The sequence below is a fragment of the Saimiri boliviensis genome, chromosome 4 (assembly GCF_048565385.1).
Source record: "Saimiri boliviensis isolate mSaiBol1 chromosome 4, mSaiBol1.pri, whole genome shotgun sequence".
Classification (NCBI taxonomy): domain Eukaryota; kingdom Metazoa; phylum Chordata; class Mammalia; order Primates; family Cebidae; genus Saimiri; species Saimiri boliviensis.
Window position 1 is genome coordinate 46008259 of NC_133452.1, and position 25564 is coordinate 46033822.

The window sequence follows — 25564 nt, forward strand, 5'->3', positions numbered from 1 at the left end:
AGGAGAGTTGCTTGAACCTGGGAGGTGGAGTTTGCAGTGAGCCGAGATTGTGCCACTGCACTCCAGCCTGGGAAACAAGTGAAATTCTGTCTGAAAAAAAAAAAAAAAAATTAATTAATTAAAAGATTTGGGTTCAAGTAAAGCAAATATAATATGTTAATACAATGGTGTCCACATTTAAATATAAATTTTCTCACACAACTATTAAATAGTTTATGAGAGAGAAAAAATATTCTATGGATTTGTTTTCAACACAATTGTGGTAATAGCATTAATTCTGGAGTCATGAAAGTGTCCATTTATATTACTGACAAATTTATATTACTGATAATTAAATATGCATGAAAGTAGGTGTACTTTATTATAATTTTTTTAATATCAAAGCTCCTGGGCACTCAATAAAATCAGTCATTTCCCTGTTTGCAGATTATATACGTTTAAACAGTGGTCTCCATCCTTCTTGGCACCAGAGACTGGTTTTGTGGAAAACAATTTTTCTACAGGCCAGGGCAGGGGGCATGGTTTCAGGATGAGTTAAGCACATTATATCTCTTGTGTACTTCATTTCTATTATAAATGAAATATATAATGAATTAATTATACAATTCACCATAATGTAGAATTGGTGGAAGCCCTGAGGTATGTTCCCTGCAACTGGACGGTCCCATCTGGCGGTGACTGGAGACAGTAACAGATCATCAGGCATTAGATTCTCATAAGGAACACACAACCTAGATTCCTCCCAGGCACAGTTGACCATAGGGTTCATGATCTTATGAGAATCTAATGCCGATGCTGATCTGACAGGAGGTGGAGCTCCGGCATAATGCAAGCAATGGGGAGTGGCTGTAAATACAGATAGAGCATTGCCTTCCCACCCACTGTTCACTTCCTGCTGTGTGACCTGGTCCCTAACTGCTCCCTGGCCTGGGAGTTGGGGACTCATTGCTGTAACAAATCTCTATTCATATACACATACATTAAACATTGCAATTATAAAATTATTATTACTTTTCCAACAAATGGATGGAAACTTCCTTATAAGTAGAAAACATAGAACTACTTTTGTTTATATTTAAATATATTTTGAAAAACAAGTTGCTTCAGCACATTTGCCTGAATACTCAGAGAAGTAAAATTTAAAAAACAAATTTAAGTCTTAGTTTTTGCATTTCCATAAGTTTCCTGAAGGTAGCTAACGGCAATATGAAGAATCTACCATTTTCTGACTATAGTTTTAAGCAGAAGAGCTTTATATGCAGTACCTATCATTATTAGTGAATACTTCTACATGAGCTTATGGTTACCTTGTGTGCCTTTGAAAGAGGGGGCTGTCATACTCTTTTACAGGTAGTAAAATAGAATCTATTGTGACACAATAGTATGCTTATGACTCTATGTGGGGTAAAGCAGCAGGAGTTGATTAATTCTTAAGGAAGAGCTGATTTCCATGAAAATATCTTTAGGAAAGAGAAAGTTAAAAAACCGCACAGTAGAGTCAACAAATCATGGAAAGCTAATGATTCTGAAGCATTCAGCTTAGTATTTTTTTCCAAATTGAAATGATATGTCATTACTCAAGGCTTTTCTGTTTCAGTGGGTTTGCAATTCAATGACAATGGGACAATCTAAGAGGAGAATACTGGGGCTAGGTAAAATGTTTCATTTGTGCAAATTTGGCCCAGAAAGAAAATGTATCAACACAAACATAAAATGCTAGAAAATTAATTTTCCAAAATAACTGAATATAGTTAATGGATCTTACGTTTATCTTATTCAAATGATATTTGCTAAGAACCAGGGTCTTGCTACTATTTCCATGAGACTGAATGCACATAATTTGGGAGATTTTCTATAGATTCCATCCCCAGACTTCTAACTCACAAAGTTGGACAAATCCTGGAATGGCTTATCTTACTACATGGTACTTTCTGGGTTCATGAGGGGAAGATGAATAATTTTTCTAAAATGAACCTGATTTAACCTGTCAAATGAATTCTCATAAAACATCTTTTCATGGGTCCTACTGATAACTGTTTATCCCTAAATTGTCCTACTATATATAGTGCACTCTGACATTTTCATTTAGGCTACTTGAGCATGTCATGGTAATAAGGAATCCTGGCCATGATTCCTGTTATTTGAACATGAAAGACATTTATTTTATTAAAATGGCTATGCTTATCAAGATTAACATATATTAATAGTCTTTAGAGCATTTCTTTAAACACTCCAAGAAAAAGATACATGCTATGAACTGATTTGCATCCAGTCCTGCCCCATAAAACTTACATGTTGAAGTCCTAACCCTTAAGGTAATAGTATTTCAAAGATAATTAGTTTAGATAAAGTAATGAGAGCCCTCATGCTAAAATTAGTGCTCTTATGAGAAGAAAAACCAGTGATTTTGCTCTCTGCTGTATGAGAACTCAGAGAGAAGGTAGCCTCTACCAGGCACGAAGGGAGGCCTCACCAGTAACCAACCTTGCTGGCATCCTGACCTCAAATCAGCCTTCATACTCTGAAAAGTAAATGTCTCCTGTTTAAGCACTCCGTGGATAGTATTTTGTTATGGCAGGTCAAGCAGACTAAACCCATGAATCATCATACATTTGTAAATTGATGATTAGCATTTTTATTCATTTTGTAAAATAAAAATCCAACCCCCCCAACTTACTGAATGGCTCTTTGGTCTCTGCCAAAGGAATTCCAAAGTAAACCTGAAAAACTAGTTTAGGCTATGATGGGAAGGAGGTGTGAGACGCGTCTCCTTATACCATCTTCCCTTTGGGATTCAGGTGCAACTGGCCAGCATTAACATTAAAACAGACTCTTTGTAGCAATAAGATACGAGATTCCAACCTGACTAGTATAGCATCATATGACAGATAGCAGGCCCTAAAATAAATAAAAATATTTTATCCCCAAAATAAATTTCTTTGACATATTTTGAAGTGGCCTTCTTAGGCTGTCTCTTGGGGAAAATCTACATTCTGTAGAGAATGCCCTCCTTTTCCAGATCTTATCCTGATCCAGGAGAGAGTAACTGAGAGTCTAACACCTTTTTGGGTCTGATAAGAGACATTTGCCATATATTCTCTTGAAGCCTGCCAGCTGAAGGCTTCATCTACTTAATAAGAACCTTGATCTCCCTAACTCCTTATCTTAACCCAGACACACCTGTCTATCGATTTTAGGTTCTTAAATAACCTAACTCTTACATAACTTTTTCAACCAGTCGTCAATCAGAAAATCTTTGAATCTGGGTATGACCTGCCCCTACTTCTAGTAGAATTTCCCCCCACTTCAAGTTGTCTCAATCTTCTGAACTGAACCAACATATACCATCAATGCATTAATTAATGGTTTTGCTTGTAACTTTTGTCTCCCTAAAATGTGTAAAATAAAGCTGTATATGTTCTTAGGACCTCTTCAGATGTGCCCCGAGCCTTGGTCACTTATATTTGGTTCAGAATAAATCCATTCATTTACGTTACAGAATTTGATTCATTTTGATTGGCCATCTACATATTTAATCTCTTCAATCTTGTTTTAGAAACCTCTCCCAGATGTTGCCACTTGGAAATTCAAAAGCTTTAGCAACATCTGAAATTGTCTCCTTACCAAGAGGTTTCTGTTTAATAATTGACATTATTTAGTGAATACATGCTTTCTTTCAGTCAATTTTTCTATCCCACTAATCTTTCCTCCACTGTTGTAGCCTTCTTTGGACCAGCAAAACTTTGCAGTTCTTATGAGATTCTCACAATCATTAAAAAATCGAGAGACAACGTGCTGGAGAGGATGTGGAGAAATAGGAACACTTACACAGCTGGTGGGATTGTAAATAGTTCAACCATTGTGGAAGACAGTGTGGCGATTTCTCAAGGATCTAGAAATAGAAATGCCATTTGACCCAGCAATCCCACTATTGGGTATAAAACCAAAGAACTATAAATCGTTCTACTATAAAGACACATGCACACGTATGTTCATTGCAGCCCAGTGTACAATAGCAAAGATCTGGAACCAACTCAAATGCCCATTAATGGTAGACTGGACAAAGAAAATGTAGTACATATACACCATGGAATACTATGTAGCCATAAAAACGATAAGTTTGTGGCCTTTGTAGGGACTTGGATCAATCTGGGAACCATCATTCTCAGCAAACTGGCCCAAGAACAGAAAGCCAAGCACTGTATGTTCTCACTCATAGGTGGGTGTTGAATGGATATGTTCTTTTTGTTTGTTTGTTTATTTTTATTTATTTATTTATTTATTTTTGAGATGGAGTTTCGCTCTTGTTACCCAGGCTGGAGTGCAATGGCGTGATCTCGGCTCACCACAATCTCTGCCTCCTGGATTCAAGCAATTCTCCTGCCTCAGCCTCCTGAGTAGCTGGGATTACAGGCACGTGCCACCATGCCCAGCTAATGTTTTGTATTTTTAGTAGAGATGGGGTTTCACCATGTTGACCAGGATGGTCTCGATCTCTTGACCTCATGATCCACCCACCTCGGCCTCCCAAAGTGCTGGGATCACAGGCGTCAGCCACCACGCCCAGCCAATGGATATGTTCTTACTTCAACCACTAGCATACCTCTCATCCCAACATTTTCTCATATCATAAAAGTTTTATTTGTTGTTTCATTTATTTCTCTGATTAGAGGTCACTATGTACTATATACCACAGAAATATTAAGATTATTTAACATGACACTTATTAAAGCTGATTTCCTGTAGCAACACTTCTAATGTTTCTCTTATTTAATAAGTATTGGGGCCTTACTGTGCAAAATGTGCTGTGCTAAGTGCTATGAAAGAATAGATGACTTGATTCCTACCTAGTGCCTTGCTAAAGAACAAACAGCTATGAGAAAAGTCAGAATAATTTTGCTCATATCATTGTATTCATCAAAAATGTTATAGTGTTAAAGGAACAGTAGAGATCAGGTCAAATGATCAAGGAAATATTGTCAAGGGTTTGACATCTGAGGTAAATCTTGGAAGAAAAGTTAAACAGTGGAAATTTAATAAGATTAAAAAAATAAATAAATACAGATTCATCAGGAAACTTTGCCAATTTAAATTAGTAAAACACAATGGGTCTCACCTGTAATGTGTTAGGAATTCACTATATCTGGCTAAAAACGAATTCTAGCCAAGTGTGGTGGCTTTTCCTTACAGTCTCAGATACCTGGGAGGCTGTTAGGAAAGGATCACTTGAGGCTGGGGGTTTGAGACCTGCCTAGGCAATATCGCAATACCCTCAACCTAAAATAATCAAAAGTGTCACAATCTAATAATTTAAAGAGAGTTTATTCAAGTACAAAGTGTGAGGATATACCACTTGGAAATACAGACTACAAAGGAATGGAGTCAGTGTTCCAAAGTAGAGATATTCAGGCTTTATTTATGCAGAGACAGAGACAGAGGAGCTCTTAGCAGTTTTCCAACATTATTTATACAAGATTGTTGCATAGTTATAGCTATTTGATTGGTGATAGGCAGAATTTCTTTTTGAGAGGATACATTTAATATTATTTATAAAGGGTATAATAATCATGGTTTTCTGTCATCTGTTCTAAACAAACCAGGACAATGAAGAGGAAGTTAATTTTTAACAAGGGTCATTAGAAGGCAAGAGGTTTTCCCCTGATGTCATTTAATTCTCTCTAGCCATTGCAGAGAACAAGAAAAATACACAGGTGAGTTAAACAATAATCTGAGAAGAGAAATTGTAACCATAGGTAACTCAGATCACAGTCCCATTTTTCTCAAGACTTAAAGTGTTTTTGTGGGGTTCTAAATTTTAAATTTTACTGGCTTTTAAATTTTACTGATTTTACATAGTAATGCTCTCATCATTGCTTTTCACCTTTAAATTCAATTTACTATTTGTAGAAAAACTACTATTCTGAATGGTGAGGACGTGCTAAGTTGAAAATGTAAAGTCGAAGACCAATAATGAGCTCTGAAATTAAATCAGTAACAAGTAGCCTACTGACCAAAAAAAGCCCAGGACCAGGTAGATTCACAGCTGAATTCTATTATAAATTGATACACAAAGAAGTACTGGTACTATTCCTCCTGAAATTGTGTATTAGTTCCTTTTCATATCACTGTAAAGAACTACCCTAGACTGTGTATTTTATAAAGGAAGGAAGTGTAATTGACTCACAGTTCAGCATGGTTGGGGAGGCCTCAGGAAACTTACTATCATGGAAGAAGGTGAAGGAAAAGTAAGGCATTTTCTTTTCATGGCTTCAGGAAAGAGAAGTGCTGAGTGGGCGGGGAAGGCAGAGCCCCTTATAAAACGATCAGGTCTCATGAGAACTCACTTATTGGGAGACCAGCATGGGGGACATTTCCCCCATGATTCAATTACTTCCACCTGGCTCACCCTTGACAAGTGGGGATTATAGGGATTCCAATTTAAGATGAGAGCCGAATAGGGACACAAAGCCTAACCACACCAGAAGCACTCCTCTCCAATCATTATATGAGGTCAGCATCATCCTCATACCAAAACATGGCAGAGACAACAACGAAAAAGAAAATTTCATGCCAATATCCTTGATAAACATTGATGCAAAAATCCTCAACAAAATACTTATAAACGAAATCCAGCAGCGCATCAAAAAGCTAATCTACTACTATCAAGTAGTCTTCATCCCTATGATTCCAGGTTGGTTCAACATATGTAAATCAATAAATTTGATTCATCAAATAAATGGAACCAAAGACAAAAACCACGTAACTATCTCAATAGATGCCGAAAAAGGTTCTGACAAAATTCAACATTATGTTAAAAACTCTTAATAAACTAAGTATTGAAGGAACATACTTCAGAATAATAAAAGCCATCTATTACAAACCCACAACCAGCATCATACTGAAGGGGCAAAAGCTGGAAGCATTTCCCTTGAAAACCAGCACAAGAAAAGAATGCCCTCTCTCAGCACTCCTGTTCAGCATAGTATTGCTGATTGTCCAGAGCAATCAGGCAAGAGAAAGAAAGAAAGGGCATCCAAATAGGAAGACGGAAAGTCAAACTCTCCCTGTTTGCAGATGACATGATTCTATATCTAAAAAACTAGTAATCTTGGCCTTAAAGCTCCTTTAGCTGATAAACGACTTCTGCAAAGTTTCAGGATACAAAATAACGTACAAAAATCAGCAGCATTCCTGTACAGCAACAATAGCCAAGCCAACAGCCAAATCGGGAAAGCAATTCCATTCACAGTTGCAGCATACACACACCCACATGCGTGCGCACACACACACACACACACCCCCCACACCCCACCTAGGAATGCATCTAACCAGGGAGGTAAACAGTGTCTACAATGAGAATTACAGAATACTGCTCTAAAAAATCAGAGAAGACAAAACAAATGAAAAAACATCCCATGCCCATGGATAAGAAAAATCAATATCATCAAAATGGCCATACTGCACAAGGCAATTTATAAATTCAATGCTATTTCTATCAAACTACCAATGACATTCTTCACAGAACTAGAAAAAATATTTTAAAATTTATATAAAACCAAAAAGATCCCAAATAGCCAAGACAATCCTAAGCAAAAGGAAAAAAGTGGAGGCATTACGTTACTCATTACTCAACTTCAAACTATGCTACAGGGCTACGATGAGCAAAATAGCAAGGTACTTTACAAAAACAGTCACATAGACCAATGGAAGAGAATATAGGCCCCAGAAATAAGGTCCCTACAGCCACTTGATCTTCGACAAACTGACAAAAACAGGAACTGGGGGGAAGATTCCCCATTCAATGAGTGGTGCTGGAATAACTGGCCAGCTACATGCAGAAGATTGAAACTGGACAGGTTCCTTATACCTTACACAAAAAACAACTCAAGATAGATTAAAGACTTAAATGTAAAACTATAAAAATCCTGAAAGACAACCTAGGCAATACTATCCGGGACATAGGAATGGGCAAAGATTTCATGACAAAGATACCAAAAGCAATTGCAACAAAGCTAAAAATTGACAAATGAGATCTAATCAAACAAGAGCTTCTGCACAACAAAGAAAACTATCAACAGAGTGAACAGACAACCTACAGAATGGAAGAAAATTTCTGCAAACTATGTATCTGACAAAGGACTAATATCCAACATCTATAAAGCTTTTCAATTTACAAGAGAAAAACAACTCCATTAAAAAGTGGGCAAAAGACATAAACAGATACTTTTCAAAAGAAAACATACCTGCAGCCAACAAGCACATGAAAAAAAGCTCAATATAATTGATCTTTATATAAATGCAAATCAAAACTACAATTAGATACTATCTCACACCAGTCAGAATGGCTATCATTAAAAAGTCAAAAAATAACAGATGTGAGGTCGCAGAGAAAACGGAACACTTATACAATGTTGGTGGGAGTATAAGTTAGTTCAACCATTGTGGAAAGCAGTATAATGATTCCTTAAAGAATTAAAAACAGAACACATTCAACCCAGCAATCTCATTACTGGGTCTATGTCCAGAGAAACAGAAATTATTTTACCATAAAGACACATGACTGCAAATGTTCATTGTAGTACTATCAAAATAGCAAACACATGAAATCAATCTAAATGCCCACCAATGACAGATTAAATAAAGAAAATGTGGTACATATACACCATAGAATACCATGCAGCCATAAAAAGAATAAGATCATGTCTTTTGTGGGAACACGGATGGAGCTGGAGGCTATTACCTTTAGCAAATTAATGCAGGAACTGAAAACGAAATACTGGATGTTCTCACTTATAAGTGGGAACTAAATGATATCAACTCATGAACACAAAGAAGGGAACAACAGACACTGGGGCCTACTTGAGGGTGGAAGGTGGCAGGAGGGAGAGGAGCAGAAAAAAAATAACTGTTGGGTAACAAGGCTTAGTACTTGGGTGATGAAATAATCTGTACAACAAACGCCTGTGACGTGAGTTTACATATAACAGACTTGCACATGTACCCCCAAACTTAAAATAAAAGTTTTAAAAAAATGCAAACTTCAAAAGTTAGGGGACAACTGAGTTTACAGGAGTTAAAACAAGAAGGAACATCTGTTACTTGCCATTAGCACTGTTGAGAAGTAGGTTAGCAAATAACAGCAAATGTCTTTGTTTGCTCAGGCTGCTATGACAAAATACTATAAACTGGGTGGCTTATCAACAACAAATATTTATTTCTTACAATTCTGGTGACTTGGGCAGTACAAGATTAGGCAGATTTGATTTCTGGTAAGGGCTTGCCTTCTCATAAACAATTGTCTTCTCACTCTAACTTCACCTGGTGGAAGGTGTGAAGAGTCTCTCCCAGACCTTTTTTATAAGGGCACTCATTCCATTCATGAAGGCTCCACCCTTCCGCCCTAATCAGTCCCCATTGGCCTCACTTCCTAATGCCATCACCCTAGGAGTAAGGATTTCAATGTGTATTTTGGAGGGACATAAATATTCAGACCATAGCAGTGAAGATCTACTGCTAGGGGAGCGAGATCTGGTCTCTCACTCATGGAAAACACAAGCAACCTTTTCCTAGAAAAAGCCCTTCAATAACAGGTATTGACCTTGCAAACCACAAAAGACTTTTTTTTCACTTAGGATCATGACTTCTCAGCCATTATAGAAATAAGAGTGAGAGCTGAGATTTTCTTTCAAAACTAAAAATAATTTTTATAAAAGATGCTGTATGTTCAGATTGTTCTGATTGATCACATTCCTCATGATGCAATGAGATGAAGGAAAATAATAATTTACATTCTTAGCAGGGGCGAGAGTATCAGTCAAAACTCAGGAAGCCTAGTAATACAAACAATCAAGTTAAAGCAGCTTATATACCCTCATGTAACTGGGAAGTCCAGAAATACATCTGACTCCAAGCACAGCTGGCTCCTTGAGCCCGCACAGTAGTATCTGGACTCTGGCTTTCTCCATCTTGCAGCTGACTCTTCAAGTGGTAGACTACAGGGGCTCTGCAGGCTCCGCTCACATCTTACCAGCTTGGTAACCCTCGCAGAAAGAGAATGTGCCCCAATTGTTCTGCACAAAAATGTGGAGGTCTCTGATTGTCCCCTCCTTTCACAGTCACAAAGAAAGTGTTTGAATGGTTAGGTGGGGCTTAAATGTCCATTCCTATGGCTGAGAAACAAGGACTGATTCAGTTTCTAGTCCCACCACCAGAAAAAGAAATTCACTTAATAAAATAGTGCCTGGAGTGGGTGAGTAGGAAGGAGGGCTGGATAATTTTAAAAACAAACAAAAAACCTCCAAAAAAAAAAAAAAAGAAAGAAAAAGAAAAACCATGTATTTGTCAACTTCAGCAGGCAGCTTAAGTTGCAAAAACAGCCTCTGAAAGTGTATTATGATGATCATACCCCAAAAACCTGGGAGGAAATGTGGCAATTTAGGGCTTTCATTAAAAGTGTCTAGCTTGAGACAAAAGAAATTTTCATCCTTGAAAGAGAGCGAACAGTTTAGTTACTTGTTGTTTGTTTTAAGTGCCTAGTCTTTATTCTTCTAAAAATTACTCTGTATTATTTTTTACAGTTTATTGATATTATATATCAATTAAATATATATAATCATTTTAGTAAAGATAATGTTTGTGAATTGTCATGGTTTATCCTGCCTCTCAAAATCTACTTTCGTTCAGTTTATATAAACTTGTAAAAAAAAAATTAAACTTCGCAGTTTTCTTTGTGTATAATACATATAGACATTTTATAAACACTAGAATTGGTAAAAAAAAAATTAAGTTAAATAATGAATTTGTTACTTTTGACCTTTATCTGCCCAAGTGTCTTTCTGCTCATATTTCTACAAAGTTCTTATTTACATGCATGTGTTTTGGAACACAAACAATGTAGCAAGGGTCACTCTTACATGTAACAGAAAATTATGTTCTTAATGTAATTTAGGAATAACACATATAATACCTTCAGTACTATATACTTCCTATGTCACATTTGCTCTATACATCTTGAATGAAAGATACAGTGTAAGAGTACTACACAAACCATATCACAAGGTGAAATGCAAACTTCACAATTAATACTTTTGTGTAATAAGAATGCAATGTTTCATTGATACCATTCTAGAATGCAGGTGTCTTCCTTGAGCATCCTGAAAGAGACTGTATGGTCAGTGTCCCATAGGAAAAATAAAGAATAATAATAAGCAAGTGCACTTGGCAGTTTCTTCATCTGATCAATAAGGCATAATGAGGTTAAGTGACTTCTGTCAGGAGGCTTATGACTTAGTCTTCAGTGTATAACCTGACTCTGGAGCCAGTCTTTGGGTCTTTGGATCCATTATATAGGCAACCCCTCCTTATACTCTGTAGGAAAGAGTCACATAGCCATTAAGTGAGATCCCTACTTCTTTTGCAGCTGATTCTGTTTGTCTTACAATCAAAATTTTGTATGAATAGAATTAAAAAGTAGCCATAGAAAGTACTTCACATATCCTAGCTGCTCTGCCCTGATTCGAAGATACCAACTTTCAAGAAGGATAGCCTACGTCAAATTGCTCAGTAATATTTACCTCTCATTTTTTTCTGCCATAACAATAACTAGCTCTTGTCATCTTTAAAGTACTTCTCAAACATTCGATAATCTCAGATTACACACTCTGTTCTTTGCATTTATCTTGACCAGCTGTCAGTGAAGGCAATTTATTCCCTCTCAATTTTATTCCTCTTGGCTCTGTGTGGCTTCTGCAGTAAATTTGAATGGAAATTGAAAGGTACAACTTAATGTGTTTCATAACAAGGGCAACACATAATTTTCTTTAAGGAGGATGACCTTCAGATTACTTTCAAATTGCTTATGGCTTTGCAGTTGTATACTCAGAACATATTTTCATTACTTTTGAGTCTTGATGAATTCTTAAGTGGAAATTTTGAGGATGTGAAGACTTAAAAAAGGATAATGAAAAACATAACTTAGTATTAATTTATCATCTTTTTAAAAATTTTACCATAATTGGATTGTCAGGATCGTTAAGTGAATAAAAATTTAGAATTCATATTAGGTGAGTTGTTTAAAAAACATAAAAGGCATTTTTAACTCAGAGCTTGCATTACTTTCTGAATATTTATCCTTTCTCAACTTTGGATCAAAGAAAGGAAAATGTGTGTGTGTGTGTGTGTGTGTGTGTGTGTGTGTGTGTGTGTGTACACATATTCATCTTCAGTTTTCAATGTTTTACCTTTTTAAAATGTGACCAGGATTTAATTAATTTGTATCAAATGTCAGTAAAATTACTCCTTAGTATACAAAGCAGGTATATATGATAATTGTTTACAGAAATATTCTCTAATATACAACTTAGTAAAGTGAATCTGAAGTGCAAAAGCAATTCTTGTGTTCTCTGCTTAGTGGCAGTAGCAAGCCTTCCAGGGGTTTAAAAACCTGGAGATTACAACAGATCAGCTTTCAGGTGGGCCAGTCCTAAACACTCATAATTGTTTTACTTTGCTGCAAATCATTATTCCAAAGATTTGATTCACTTGTAGCACACTTGGGTCTTAAATTGCATTTAAAATCACTCCTATCATTCATCCATTTTCAGAACCACCATTAGGAGTGATGTGAATTTGGCACAAAAATCAATGAGAGGATATTATATGAGTTCTTTTAAATTTTTCCTTCTTTGAGCATTACCTCAAGTGCAGTTTGTGAAGTCTGGTTTTTAGAGGCGTTTTTCCATCTTGCTATTAGATTCATTAAATTGAGTTCATGAACTTTAGATAGGTATTTCCACAGATTCTTCAGAAAAGTTATTTTTTTCTGATTGTTTCAGAAACAAAGATTTGTTGTCACTATTGTTAATTTTTACCTAAAGCCATTTAAATAACTTAATTACATTATTTTGCCCCTTTGTTCCTTATCAGCTTTTAAATCTTTTTAAAATATGGGGCCAGGTTTGTCACTGTTATCCAAAAATTGACTAAAAAACTAATTTTGTTTGGTTACTACTACCTATTTAAATGTGCCTTGAATGCATTTGATTTTCTTTCCTTGGTAGTCATAGAATTTCATGTTATTGATATTATTTTTATAAAGAGAAGGATAGTATTATTTTATGGCTAAAGAAACCAGAAGATTAAAGACTTTATTAAGTAATAATGTACCTAATTTTGCTGGCAGTGTTATTTCTTTCTCCAATACTTGAAAATTATCTTATAAACTGGACTAACTCTATAAGCATCCTGTGTACATACCTGTTTGAAGGGTTCAAAGATTATTTTTCTAATTTAAATAATTCCATTATAGTGATAACGTTTGTCCTGTTATGAAATAACTCTATTTGGCATAGATTATCTTTCTTAGTTTTGCTAATGGGACAAAACAGCATCTACTTATAGGGGTAAGTTATACTATATGCTCCTCTTTTCCTATATTACAAAAAATAAATTAATTGATTGGAAAGAATACCAAGAAAGTTAGAGAATCCTTTTATAATTTCCTAAAAATATCCTAGCCTAGTGTATGTGCTTGTTAAATGGAAACAAATGCCTGGATTTATTGAAGAGTCAGTATTTCCGCCTTTGTTTCTAAGGTTAATCCTGCCTTTCTAGCTTTTTCTTAAGAGTGATATTTATAGTTGTCAGAATTATAGTTGTGCTGGCAGCAATGAAGGTGATGATAGTAATAATGAAAAGAGTGGTGATGATAATAATGATTATGATGTAGTTCAGTAGTTGTTGTGCTGTCATTTATTAAATGACTACCGTGATCAGGAAATGTGTCAAACAATTTGCATGAGTTATTTCTCCACCATCACACACCTGCAAATTGAGCCTTACCAATCTCATTCATCAGATATAGATGCTTCTCACTCAGAGAGGTAGTGTAATAGTGACCTTCTAGCCATTTGGGTAATGCAAAGAGAAGCCAGGAGTTCATTCCAATCTCATCTATAAAGCCCAAGGCTTAACTTTTTTGCTTGTCTGTTTCCATGAAAAACTAGACATAGCTGAAAGGAAGAGTTGTGATGGGGGAGCAAGAGACTGATGGAAAGAAGCACTTTAATTCCACCTTGTCTATAAGATAGGAGCACAAAGGCTAATATCTTTCAATTATTACTGGACACATTGTAAGAGAAACTACAGCTGCTCTTTCTGGTTGGGTAAAATTTACTTTGTGAAAAATGTTAAAGAAATTTGAAAATTTAGATTTTCTTATGTATTCATCACATGGAAATGTTGTAATTTGGAGATAAATAGAAAAATTGAAACAATCATGTATTTTATAATAAATCAAATTTTTCTTTCTTGGCATGTAATTCTTAATTTATTGTAGACAATGTGGTCTATATTTTAATAAACAAAAATACATTTTTTTAAACTCTGCTTCTGGCAAAAATATTTGGGTTGGTAGAATTTTTTTTTTCTCTTAAGTATTCAATTTAACTTACTTCATATCTGTGTAATTTGGGATTTAAAGTGTTATGAACATCACTTTAATTTTCTGGTAGGTTTTCAATTGTTCTTAAATGTGACATGAAATGGTTGTTTCAGATGATCTCTAAGTTACCTCTAGATTTAACTTTCTATTAGTCTAGAGCAGCTAAGATAATCAGAAACATCTTCTCCATACAGGAGGCTTTCTAGCCATACGATGGTATCAATCTTATAGAAGAATGAGTTACAACATTGTTAAATGTACATTCTGTATATAAAAATAGCATAAAAAGAAAAGGTAAAGAGCCACCAAAAAAAAGCAACATAAAGGTTAAAGTGTTATCATCGTATATGTGTGTGTATGCGTGCAATTTTATAAACCACCAAAAGGAGGTTTATAGAAAAATGGAGCAAAAACCCACAAGAAAAGAAATGCCAAGGAAAAATAAACATATAAAAAGCTCATCTCTAGTAATCAAATAACTGCACATAAAACTCAAATCATCTCTTATGTCATTGCAAAAATTTTAAACATCAGTAGTACTCAGTATTGCCAAGGATAAGGCAACACAACTACTGGCATACACAATTTTCAAAAGATACTAACTTTCAAATACATGCACACATTCTCAAAGCCATAAAAGTGATTATGTTATTTGTCCTAGGAATTCTATATTTAGGACTCTCTCCTAAAGAAATAAATAATAATATGTATGGAGAAAATTTCTGCCATTTTTCTCAATACATATTATTATTTCTTTCTTTCATTTCCCACAGTGCATAGCTTTTTCATTAAATTATGCACAGTCATAAAACTACATGTCATGAAGCTACTTAAGTGATATTTTGGGAAATACATAATGGCAATAAAACACACTTCTGATATATTGCCTCATTAAAAAACAGTAAAAGACAATGTGCTAATGATTTGTCAAAAACAAATAAATCATATTTATATATTTATATGTATGTACAGAAATATAGGTGCAAAATATTAACAGTGGTTATTTCTGGGTGGTGAGATTAAAAATATCTATTATCTATTTATTTTATTTTTATATTTTTTGAATTTTCTCTCATGAACATGTGGACTCAAAATCAGAAATAAAAGAGTTATTGGGTATAGGAAGATTTTCTAACCCCATTCTCTTAGATCTTCTGTGCCCCTACAAACAAACAAACGAACATGAATGACCTCAGTAGATGACCTCACTAGATGGGTCAATTATGCAATTAAGTTAAAATATTCAAAAGTTTTATTCATTTGAACCATTTTATCGCTTATTTTGATTTTCCCCTCACAGGACTTGGGAGATGAGAAATGCTGATTATATGAGCATATGAGTTTCAAGGTGAACAGCAAATGCTGAAGAAAAGATAATGGGCTAGTAGTGGGCAGAGAGGCTTCGCCCTGCCACAGAAGAGTTGTGGTCTGCTCTAGAAAGTGGTATAAATAGGTTCAACACTTGTACAGTTAGTGTTTCTTGTCATCGATATTTAACGTGAATTTCTAAATTATATTTTCCATCCTGAATTTTTGATTAGGAAATGCATCTACAACCACAACTGTGATAGACAGCAAAAATGGATCTGTGCCCAAATCCCCTGGAAAAGTGCTGAAGAGGACAGTCACAGAAGACATAGTGACGACATTCAGCTCCCCTGCAGCCTGGCTTCTGGTCATTGCCCTGATAATCACGTGGTCAGCTGTTGCCGTCGTTATGTTTGATTTAGTGGATTACAAAAACTTTTCAGGTAAGATCCATGAAATTTGGCTTTAAAATTAAAAGTAATTTAAATTAAAAGAAACAATGCTCCCTCTAAGTTCTGGTTGGGTTTCTCTTTCATCTTAGTGTGAGAAAGAAGGCACCACACATACGTGCTTGAGGATCATTGAAATCTGTTTCATTCTTCTTCTTTTCCTTCCATTCTCTTTCTTTGTCTGTTGTACTTATGGATTTCCAATGAAATTGATATCCTTATTTGCAAGAGCTGAATGAAGGCTGAATGTTACAGTTCATAAAGATAGTAGTTAAAAAGATTGGGTGAAGATTTTATTTTGGAACTGGTACTTTATGAAGCATTAATAAGGAATAATTTGCAGGTTTTACACTTGGCAATATAAAATCAAACCAAACAAAAAACTTTTGGCCAAATGGAGAATGTTTTAAAGTATTTTTAAGCCCCTCTGTCATCTGGTCCTAAGCTTCCTTGCTAGACAAACTCTTTGCTTCTCCCACCAAGCCATCCTATATAGAGTTCCTGAAAATAGAGTTTTTCACAAAATTACATGTAATGAGATATTACATCTTCAGTGTCCACATATCCTTATGACTTTGGAGTAAAATAGGAATAATACAAGGCAGAAAAGACAGATGTTCATTATAGCCTACCCACTCTTTGAGTATATTGCTCATTTTTTTGGTCAAAGATATTTTACATATTTTAAACAGTATTTATCTATTTTCACATATGACACCCTCTAATGACAGTGAGTTCATTAGGAAAGGAATCAGTCAAGTGCTCAGTAAATGTTAAATGACCTAGATGAGTGAATTTATTGCTATCACCCTTTTACCACAAGCAAAAAATATTTTATTAACCTTTTAATGTGTTCTTTCATATATACTCTCTCCTCTCCTTTTTTCTTTCTCCAACAGGAGTAGAATCAGGAGGACTCAGATATTATAAATACTATTATTTGCATTCTATATATTCAGGGATCTCCTATTTCTTCTCATTATGGAATTTTACACATTCAACAATTACTTACCAAGTATTTATGTGTCAGGAAATGGCTATGCCACAGATATCAAGAAGAAATGTGATATAAAATTATGAAAATATAGAACTCTGTTATATGGGTTTATTGGCATAAAGGTGTGATATAGTTTGGATATGTGTCCCCTCTAATCTCATGATGAATTATAATCCCCAGTGGTAGAGATAGGCCTAGCAGGAGGTGATTGGATCATGAGGATGAACTTTTAGTGAATGGTTTGTCACTGTCCCCTTGGTGCTGTCCTCACAATAGTGAGTTCTCATAAGATCTGGTTGTTTCAGTGTGTGGCACCTCCCCACTCCACTCTCTCCCTCTTGCTTCTTCTCTGGCCATATGATACACTTGTTCCTTTTTCTTCTCCTTCCACCACTATTGTGAACTAAGCCCCTCCAGAATCCAAGCAGATGCCAGCCTGCATAAGTGTGAACCAATTAAAAATCTTTTGTTTATAAATTACCCAGTCTTATGTATTTCTTTATAGCAATGCAAGAACAGCTTAATACAGAAAATTAGTAACAGGAGTGTGGTATTGCTATAAAGATACCTGAAAATGTGGAAACAGCTTTGGAATTGTGTAATGGGCAGAGGTTTGAAGAGTTTGGATTTCTCAAAAGAAGATAGGAAGAGGAAGGAAAGTTTGAAACTGCTTAGCAACTGGTTAAATCGTTGAGACCAAAATGCTGATAGTGATATGGACAGTGAAGTCCAAGCTGAAGAGGTATCAGATGGAAATGAGAAACATATTGGAGACCGGATCAAAGGTCATGCATTTTATGCCTTAGCTAAGATCTTGGATGCCTTCTGTTAATGCCCTAGGAATCTGTAGAAGTATGAACCTGAGAGTAATGACCTACTGTATCTGTTGGAAGAAATATCTAAGTACCAAAACATTCAAGATGTAGCCTGGCTGCTTCTAACAACCTGTTCTAAGATGTGGGAACCAAAAAAATGACTTAAGTAGGGCTGTGCTTGGTATCCTGTGCCTGTAACCCCAGCACTTTAGAAGACCTAGACGGGCAGATCATGAGGTCAGGAGATCAAGATCATTCTGGTCAACATGGTGAAACCCCTTCTCTACTAAAAATACAAAAAAAAATTAGCCAGGCATGGTGGCACACCTGTAGTCCCAGCCGCTCAGGCGGCTGAGGCAGGGGAATCACTTGAATCAGTGTGGTGGAGGATGCTGTGAGCCAAGATCATGACACTGCACTACAGCCTAGGTGACAGAGCAAGACTTGGTCTCAAAAAAAAAAAAAAAAAAAAAAAAAACTGAAAGTGGAACTTATCTTTAAAGCAGATGAAGAGTATAAACAATTGGAAAATTTGTAGCCTCGCCATGTGGCAAAGAAAGAAAAAGCTTTTTTGAGAGAGAAATTCAAGTAGGCTGTAGAGCAACCACTTCCTAGAGAAATTTGCATAAAAAGCAGCCAAGTGCTGATAGCCAAGAAAATGGGAAAAAGGCCTTGAAGGGATTTCAGAGATCTTTGCAGGAGTATTTCTCATCATAGGCCCAGAGGTCCAGGAGAGAAGAATGGTTTCTACCATGATTATAAGCCCCCTGAAGTGTTACCAAATGCTGAGTAGATGCCAGCACCATACTTCTGTATTGATTGCAGAACTGTGAGCCAAATAAACTTATTTTCTTTATAAATTACCCAGTCTCAGATATTTCTTTATAGCAATGCAAGAAAGACCTAATACAAGGTGTGAATGAGATGACTCTGCCAGCATATCATTGGTAGCTAGACTAAAATGAGCATCATCTAACTAATAGAGCTAAGTCCCATGATGTCAGCAAAAGAAAAAGGGCTATTTATCCAGAATCATAAATGTCTAATGTAAATAGGCAATACACAATTTATCATGTGATAGATGCTCTTAAAATATATATAGTTGAAATGTCTATAATATAAAATTATGACCTAGGGTTTTAAGTAAAAAACACTTGGTTACCTTACTCTATGAAATTTTCTTTTCCTTGAGCTTGCCAGTAACACAGGCATTGTTCAGAGAACTTAATTGTAGTGGTGCAATCAAAAATCTACTGGGAACTATAAGCATGTCTTATATTTAAATAATCTAATCTAAAAATCTAATTATAGGTAGCCAAGCATTTTATAAAATAAGAACAAATTCCTTTCAATCATAATTTCTGTAGTGTCCTTGCACAATTATTAACTTGACAAACATTTGATTTATATGCAATTCTTGAAATATGTGTATTACAAAAATGAAAGAACTATATAAATTATGGCTTCAATAACAATCTCAAAATGTAAATTATACTTTCACACTTTAATGTCAATTTTGATAGACACAATTCAAACTTTTACTAAGGATTAATATTATCATGATGAATCTTTTGTGCTAGGTGATAATCTTTGAAATATGTAATTGTTAATATTTACAAAAGAAGGTTAGTGGTAAAGAAAGTATGCCAGAAATGATTTGGAAGGCCAGAAAGTTAGGTCAGCTGCCACTGGGTCTTCAGTTAATCTCTGAAACTTTAGAAAAGTAAGTAAATGCTGTGAAGCCATGAAAAGTTTGTTCATAGAGAAATGAAAATCTGTTTTTATAAGCATGTACAGTACTGGATTGAGAAGAATGATTCTCTTCTGGGCAACCTTTACATTCCCAATTTTCAGAATTATATCTGATTTATGCATATATTTTCTACTAGTGTGGGAAATGCAGAATTGGCTTTTATTTGTGCTTCAGTTAGATGATTTAGGTTCATTGTTCAGCTCTAAGAACCTACAAGCTAACATGACTAGGAACTTATATTTTCTTGCCTGTGAAATGGGGATAACATCTTGCTTTCTATTCCGCAAAATCTATGTAAAACACAATGTACCTTGCACATAGGAGGGATGTATTAAATGTAACTTGAATTTGAATCTTATTACCAGGAAGTAGCATCAGTAATCTGAGAAGAGAGCTAGCAAGGACATGATGGTAGGAAGCATCAATTTCTTATTTTTGACTTTGATTCTTCTTATCAAATGAGACAAATTTTAGGGCACCAAATAAACAGACTGGAAAAGATATTTCACCTATGCCACATTTCTTACTTAATATAACATCTAAATAATATTCATATATATCTGTCAATGTTCGACACAGTAGCTGAAAGCTACTCTGAATTATATAGAATAAGGGTTTATTATATGGTTTACAAATTCATGGCAGCTGATTAATCTATGTAAGGCTGTTGCAGTGCATCTGGTGTTGAGTGGAAAGTAGTCAGGGTGGAAATTGGGAAGGCAAAATGGATAGAATGGGAGGGACTAGGGACAAAGTGAAACTGACAGGAACAAACTGGAGGACTTGTTTGTCTCTCACCAACACAAATCACGATTATGCGGATGAGCTGCAGGGTAAATTGACGCCTTTCCCCCAAGGAACTGCAGGTGTACCTGGCCAGGATTTGGAGATGCTAAAGGAGCCAGCCCAGTGCGCGCTGGAGATGTGGCAGCTGTTGCCTCACAACAAGGGCAACTAGACTCTCTGATCATGAGCTGCAAAAGCATCTGCCCTACACCAACCTTCAGACAATAAGCAATGGCTTCATTATTACCATATCTGTGCTTTCCAAAACTCGTAGCAATTTCTTGTCTCCAACTGTTACCTGAAAACGTGCATGTAAGGGAATTCTGGATAAGAGTTCCAGCTTTGTGTGTTGACGGTGGACAAAGCCTTCATAAGGGACAACTATATAATTTAACAACTGAAATGGGATACTTGTGAGAGTGAAATGGAGAGCAATTTAGACTTACCTCAGGATATCAAGGACAAACCAAGATGTATGATCACTCTGTTATCCATATTGACTTTAGTTCTTTCCTCAAAGAAGAATGTTTTCAAAACCCAAAGTGGGAATTGGGGGACAGAGCCACATTATTCTCTTAGTAATTGAGGCTAGGAAGTTACAAAGGCTGCTGGAGATCTTCCCCGCAAGCTTCTGCAGACTCAGCCAGAAAGACCCCCTTCTCAGAAAATGGAGGGGCGCCAAAATTTGTAGGCTTTGGTTTAAATTTTTCCACATTTCTTTTGTTTCATTTATGAAGTGACAACTTTCTCTCTAAACAATCAGGAATTCAAACAAATAGTATTTACAAAGAAATCACTACAAACTAAGGCATTAGTGGATGTTGATAATTTTCCTCTAGGTCAGAATGTACAGCAATAGAGTGTGGTAACTCTTAACTTTTCCTGCCGAAGTATGAGGATCATCGTTCATTAGCACCCTCATCCAGGAGAGGAAAACATTATTATATGGTTGTACCTGTGTCTTAAAGCGTATTTGGTAATTTTTGCAAGCATTCCACAAAATATACTTATTTCAAACCAATTTTGTAAGACGTGAATACAATAATCTATGTAAAACATAATGTGCCTTGCACATAGGAGGGACTCATTAAATGTAACTGGAATTTGAATCTTATTACCAGGAAGTAACATCAGTAATCTGAGAAGAGAGCCAGCAAGGGCATGACGGTAGGAAGCATCAATTTCTTATGAAAAGACTTGCAGACATCTCCTGATGTACCTTTTAAATACATTTTCTAATGAGGTGTGCCATTTATCTACTGCTCTTGGAAATTAATTTTCCTGACTTTTTTCTTTTCTTGGCACTTAGCCCAGTTAAGCAGGTGCACTGTTTGTCAGGCTACGAGCTTAGCAGAGTAAAATCATTTAGGGAAGGCCCAAAGTCAGTCAGAAAGTATAAATTTAACATTTAATTTTACGCACACACACACACACACACACACGCACACACACACACGTTATTACTTTTTAGGAAACATGGAAGACTGAAACACTAAATGCAACATTTTAGACTCTATCAGCTCTCGTGTGTACTGAGTTTTCAAGAAGCATATTTTGAGTGTTTCTTACTCAAATTCAAATCTTATCTCAAATGCTGCATTTTCTGCTCACTGCCCCAGGCCTATTTGGTTCTCTTGGTCATTACACTTAAAAAGATGCATTTTACTACCCAACTTCAGTCTGCCTATGAGTACCTGAAGGACGCAAAGATTTCTATAATTCAATATTTCCCAGACTCTAATAAAAAGTGTATTGATTCTTCATGAAGTGAGGAAAAAGATAAAGAAAAAAATGTACTCATTTTTAAGAAGTGTTCTTAATTCTTAGATTATATTGTTCCTACATCTGTCATCTTAAAATTCTCTTTTGACATTTTGGTAAAACCAGATATTGTTTTCATAATTGTTTTTAAATGTAAATCTTGCAAAATAAAAAGTTGGCAGTTCTACGTCACATCTCCAGATTTTGGTTAGTGGTGGATTTCAGAGTCAAGAAATCTAAAAGTCTGAAATCAATGCTCTATACCACTCATTTGGACCTTCACAAATGAGCTCTCATATTGGTATTTATGAATTTATCTGTAAAAATTAATATAGTTATAAATTGCACCAAATGTTATTATACCCTACTTTTATATTTGTTACATACCCTATTTTTTGAAAGTCTGGTCATTGCAAGTCAGTGTTATGCAGTGCTATGCTTAAAGTTACTTCCATAAAGAAACCTTTCCTGAACCTCCAATGAAAATCAAGTTACCGTATCATAATTTCTCATCATATTATTTACTGTTTTGTTATAAAACTTATTATAAAATATATATGTTTAATTGGGTGTGATATTTTTTATATCTCTCTTCTCCACTGATTTGTTAGGTTTGTATGGAAAATACTTTGTCTATTTCATTTAATTGATTTTTCTAGTGCTTAGAACTTTTGCACAAAGTATGAGCTCAATACATTTGAGTGAATGTGGAGATAACAGAATTAATGAGTAAGTGAATTAATAAAAGAAAATGTGATAGTGTGTTTTACACTCTGAATGCTCACCATAAGCATAGTATTACTTTATAAAATATTAGTTTATGATATATCAATAGAGCTTTCAGATTTAAAATGCCTTTTTAAAACTCTGTCTCCCTGATTGGACCATAAGCATCTCAAAAATAAGGATTGTCTTATTTATTTTACTATTCTCATTCACCTGCTTTCTGCTAGATTTATAGGTTGAATAAAATTATATAAACGAAACCAAAGTTATTTGCTAATTTTTTTAGCATACATGGCAGACATACACGCTAACATAAAACAAATAAGCAAAAACACAAAAAAGTAATAACAACAAAAGAACACATGTACTTCAAGACCAGAACCAGAGTAGCAAAATGCAGGCACAGGGTGAGGGGGTAGAGTACTGGGCTAGATTCCTGACTACACCAATTAGTAGCTGCATAACCTTGAGCAAATTACTTCTCTGACTCAGTTTTTTCTCTGTTGGTAATAGTAGTACCTGCTTCATATATTTGCTGTGATCATTGAATGAGTTAATACCTATAAAATGCTTGGAACTTTGAGTGGCACATAGTATTGTTAGATAAATTGTAGCTAGTGTCATTTTGATTTAATCTTTGTGAGCTTAAGCATATTTTAATGCTTCAAAAGGATGAATAGGCATATTTCAAAAAGATGAACAAACCACACAAATTCCAATTTTTAAATATCATGTAAATATACATAATTCTACCAATTACACAATAGAAATTTAGTGATTAAAATATTATATTTTATGTTGAGGGAGAAAGGGAACCATTCTGAAATAATTAGTTAACTTATATGACAGTAAACATAATTCACAGCACTATATGGTACATTTTGACAATATGAAAAGAACTTTAGAATTATTTTCTCAGCTATCATTGAGCAATAGAATAGCTAGAGTAGATAACAAAGCCAAGAGTTTCCATGTCTATGAGCCAAGAGTTTTGGCTCATGTCTATAATCCCAGCACAATGGGAGGCCAAGGCGGGAGGATCACTTGAGCTCAGGAGCACCAGACCAGCCTGGGCAACATGGCAAAACCTGGTCTCTGCCAAAATTACAAAAAATTAGCCAGACGTGGTGGCATGAGCCTGTGGTCTCAACTCCCTGGGGAGACAAGTGGCTGAGATGGGAGGATCACTTGAGCCCATAAGGTGGAGGTTGTACTGAGTTGGGATTACTTCACTGCGCACCAGCATAGGTGACAGAGTGAGACCCCATCTCAAAAAAAATAAATGCACAAAAAGCAATGTTTCCAAAACTAAACCTCAATTTGGTGAAAGAAATAGATATTAAATAGTCAGAATATGTTAATTGCTATATTATCTCTTCTCCACTAATCTGTTAAATTTACAATATGGTGATCCAAGTAAATCATCCAACTGGAATAGTATGTTATTTTGACTTTTATGCTACCAGAAAATTATTTCTGTTGAATCATAGTTTTGAAACAAATCTGTGGAAATCCATAAACCTACAAAAAAACATGTTTCCCATTTCTTATTACATTATATGCATAAATTCAAATCTTGTTTATATTTAACATGGACTTTTTGTAAGAAGAGAAAGGAAATTCAATAGTCACACCTTTTATACATATTCATTAATAAAAGCATAATATGATTTCCTAATTTTCATGTAGATACTTGACAGGGGTAAAAGAAGCCAAAAGTTATTTTTTACTTTGCTTTGAAATATAAAGTACCCATTATTTGATATAGGCCTAGCTCCAGTTAGCTGGAAATATTCCAGGTTTAAACATCTGTCGCACAATTTTACTGGTAAAAAATTGGTTGATTGGGGTCATATTGAGAAAGAGAGGTGAAGTGTACATCTATTTGCATTCAGTAATGTTCCTTTTGCCTCAAGAGGTAACAGTTGGGCAATAGCAAGAAGTAACTTAGTTTTACATTGCCATAAACTATTATTATACTGAAATAACCACATATGTAAGTAGGGATGTTTGTGTTTAATTTCATTAGGTCCCACACAAGTGCACATTTCTAAATCACTGAAGTAAGTTAATAGTAAATCTGAGTATGGAAAAATTTCAATTGAGAAAGTTTTTAAAAGCGGAGGGAAAATGCCCATGCCTCAGATATTGAAAAGCAAGGATTGGAGCTACAATATGACTATTCAAATGTAGATTAGCAAAGTGACAGTCATTTCCTTCTGCAGTCAATAAAACAATTAGCTCACCAAAAGTGCTTTTAAATCAGGATCCTAGCTTTTCCTCTGGTTTAAAAGCATCTAAATATCCAACAATACTTGCAGATGCAAGTATTTTATTTTTTCAAAATTGCAAATCAAATGGATTTTATCTTTTAAAATCCAACGTACTTCAGGAGTTTTGCATCCTACCCTTTATTTTATTTTATTTTATTTTTTGCATGTGTCTCACTCTCTTAGTCTCTTTTGGCTGATATGACAAAATACTGTAAGACGAGTGGTTGCAGCCAGATTCCCTGGTTCCCACACCAGG

The 25564-nt window shown here is 35.2% G+C and overlaps 1 protein-coding gene across 33 annotated transcripts in view; it reads left to right on the forward strand.

The window, feature by feature from the left end:
- TRDN (triadin) overlaps positions 1–25564 on the forward strand; it is a 370662-nt gene that overhangs the window by 47004 nt on the left and 298094 nt on the right. For all 33 annotated transcript variants that reach the window (XR_012517192.1, XM_074397548.1, XM_074397529.1 and 30 more), the window contains exon 2: positions 15982–16191. Coding sequence is in view for 32 of the 33 variants with exons in the window: in XM_074397548.1 (XP_074253649.1) it covers positions 15982–16191 (210 nt within the window). In the remaining variant the exon portion in view is untranslated. The remainder of the gene's footprint in view (positions 1–15981; positions 16192–25564) is intronic.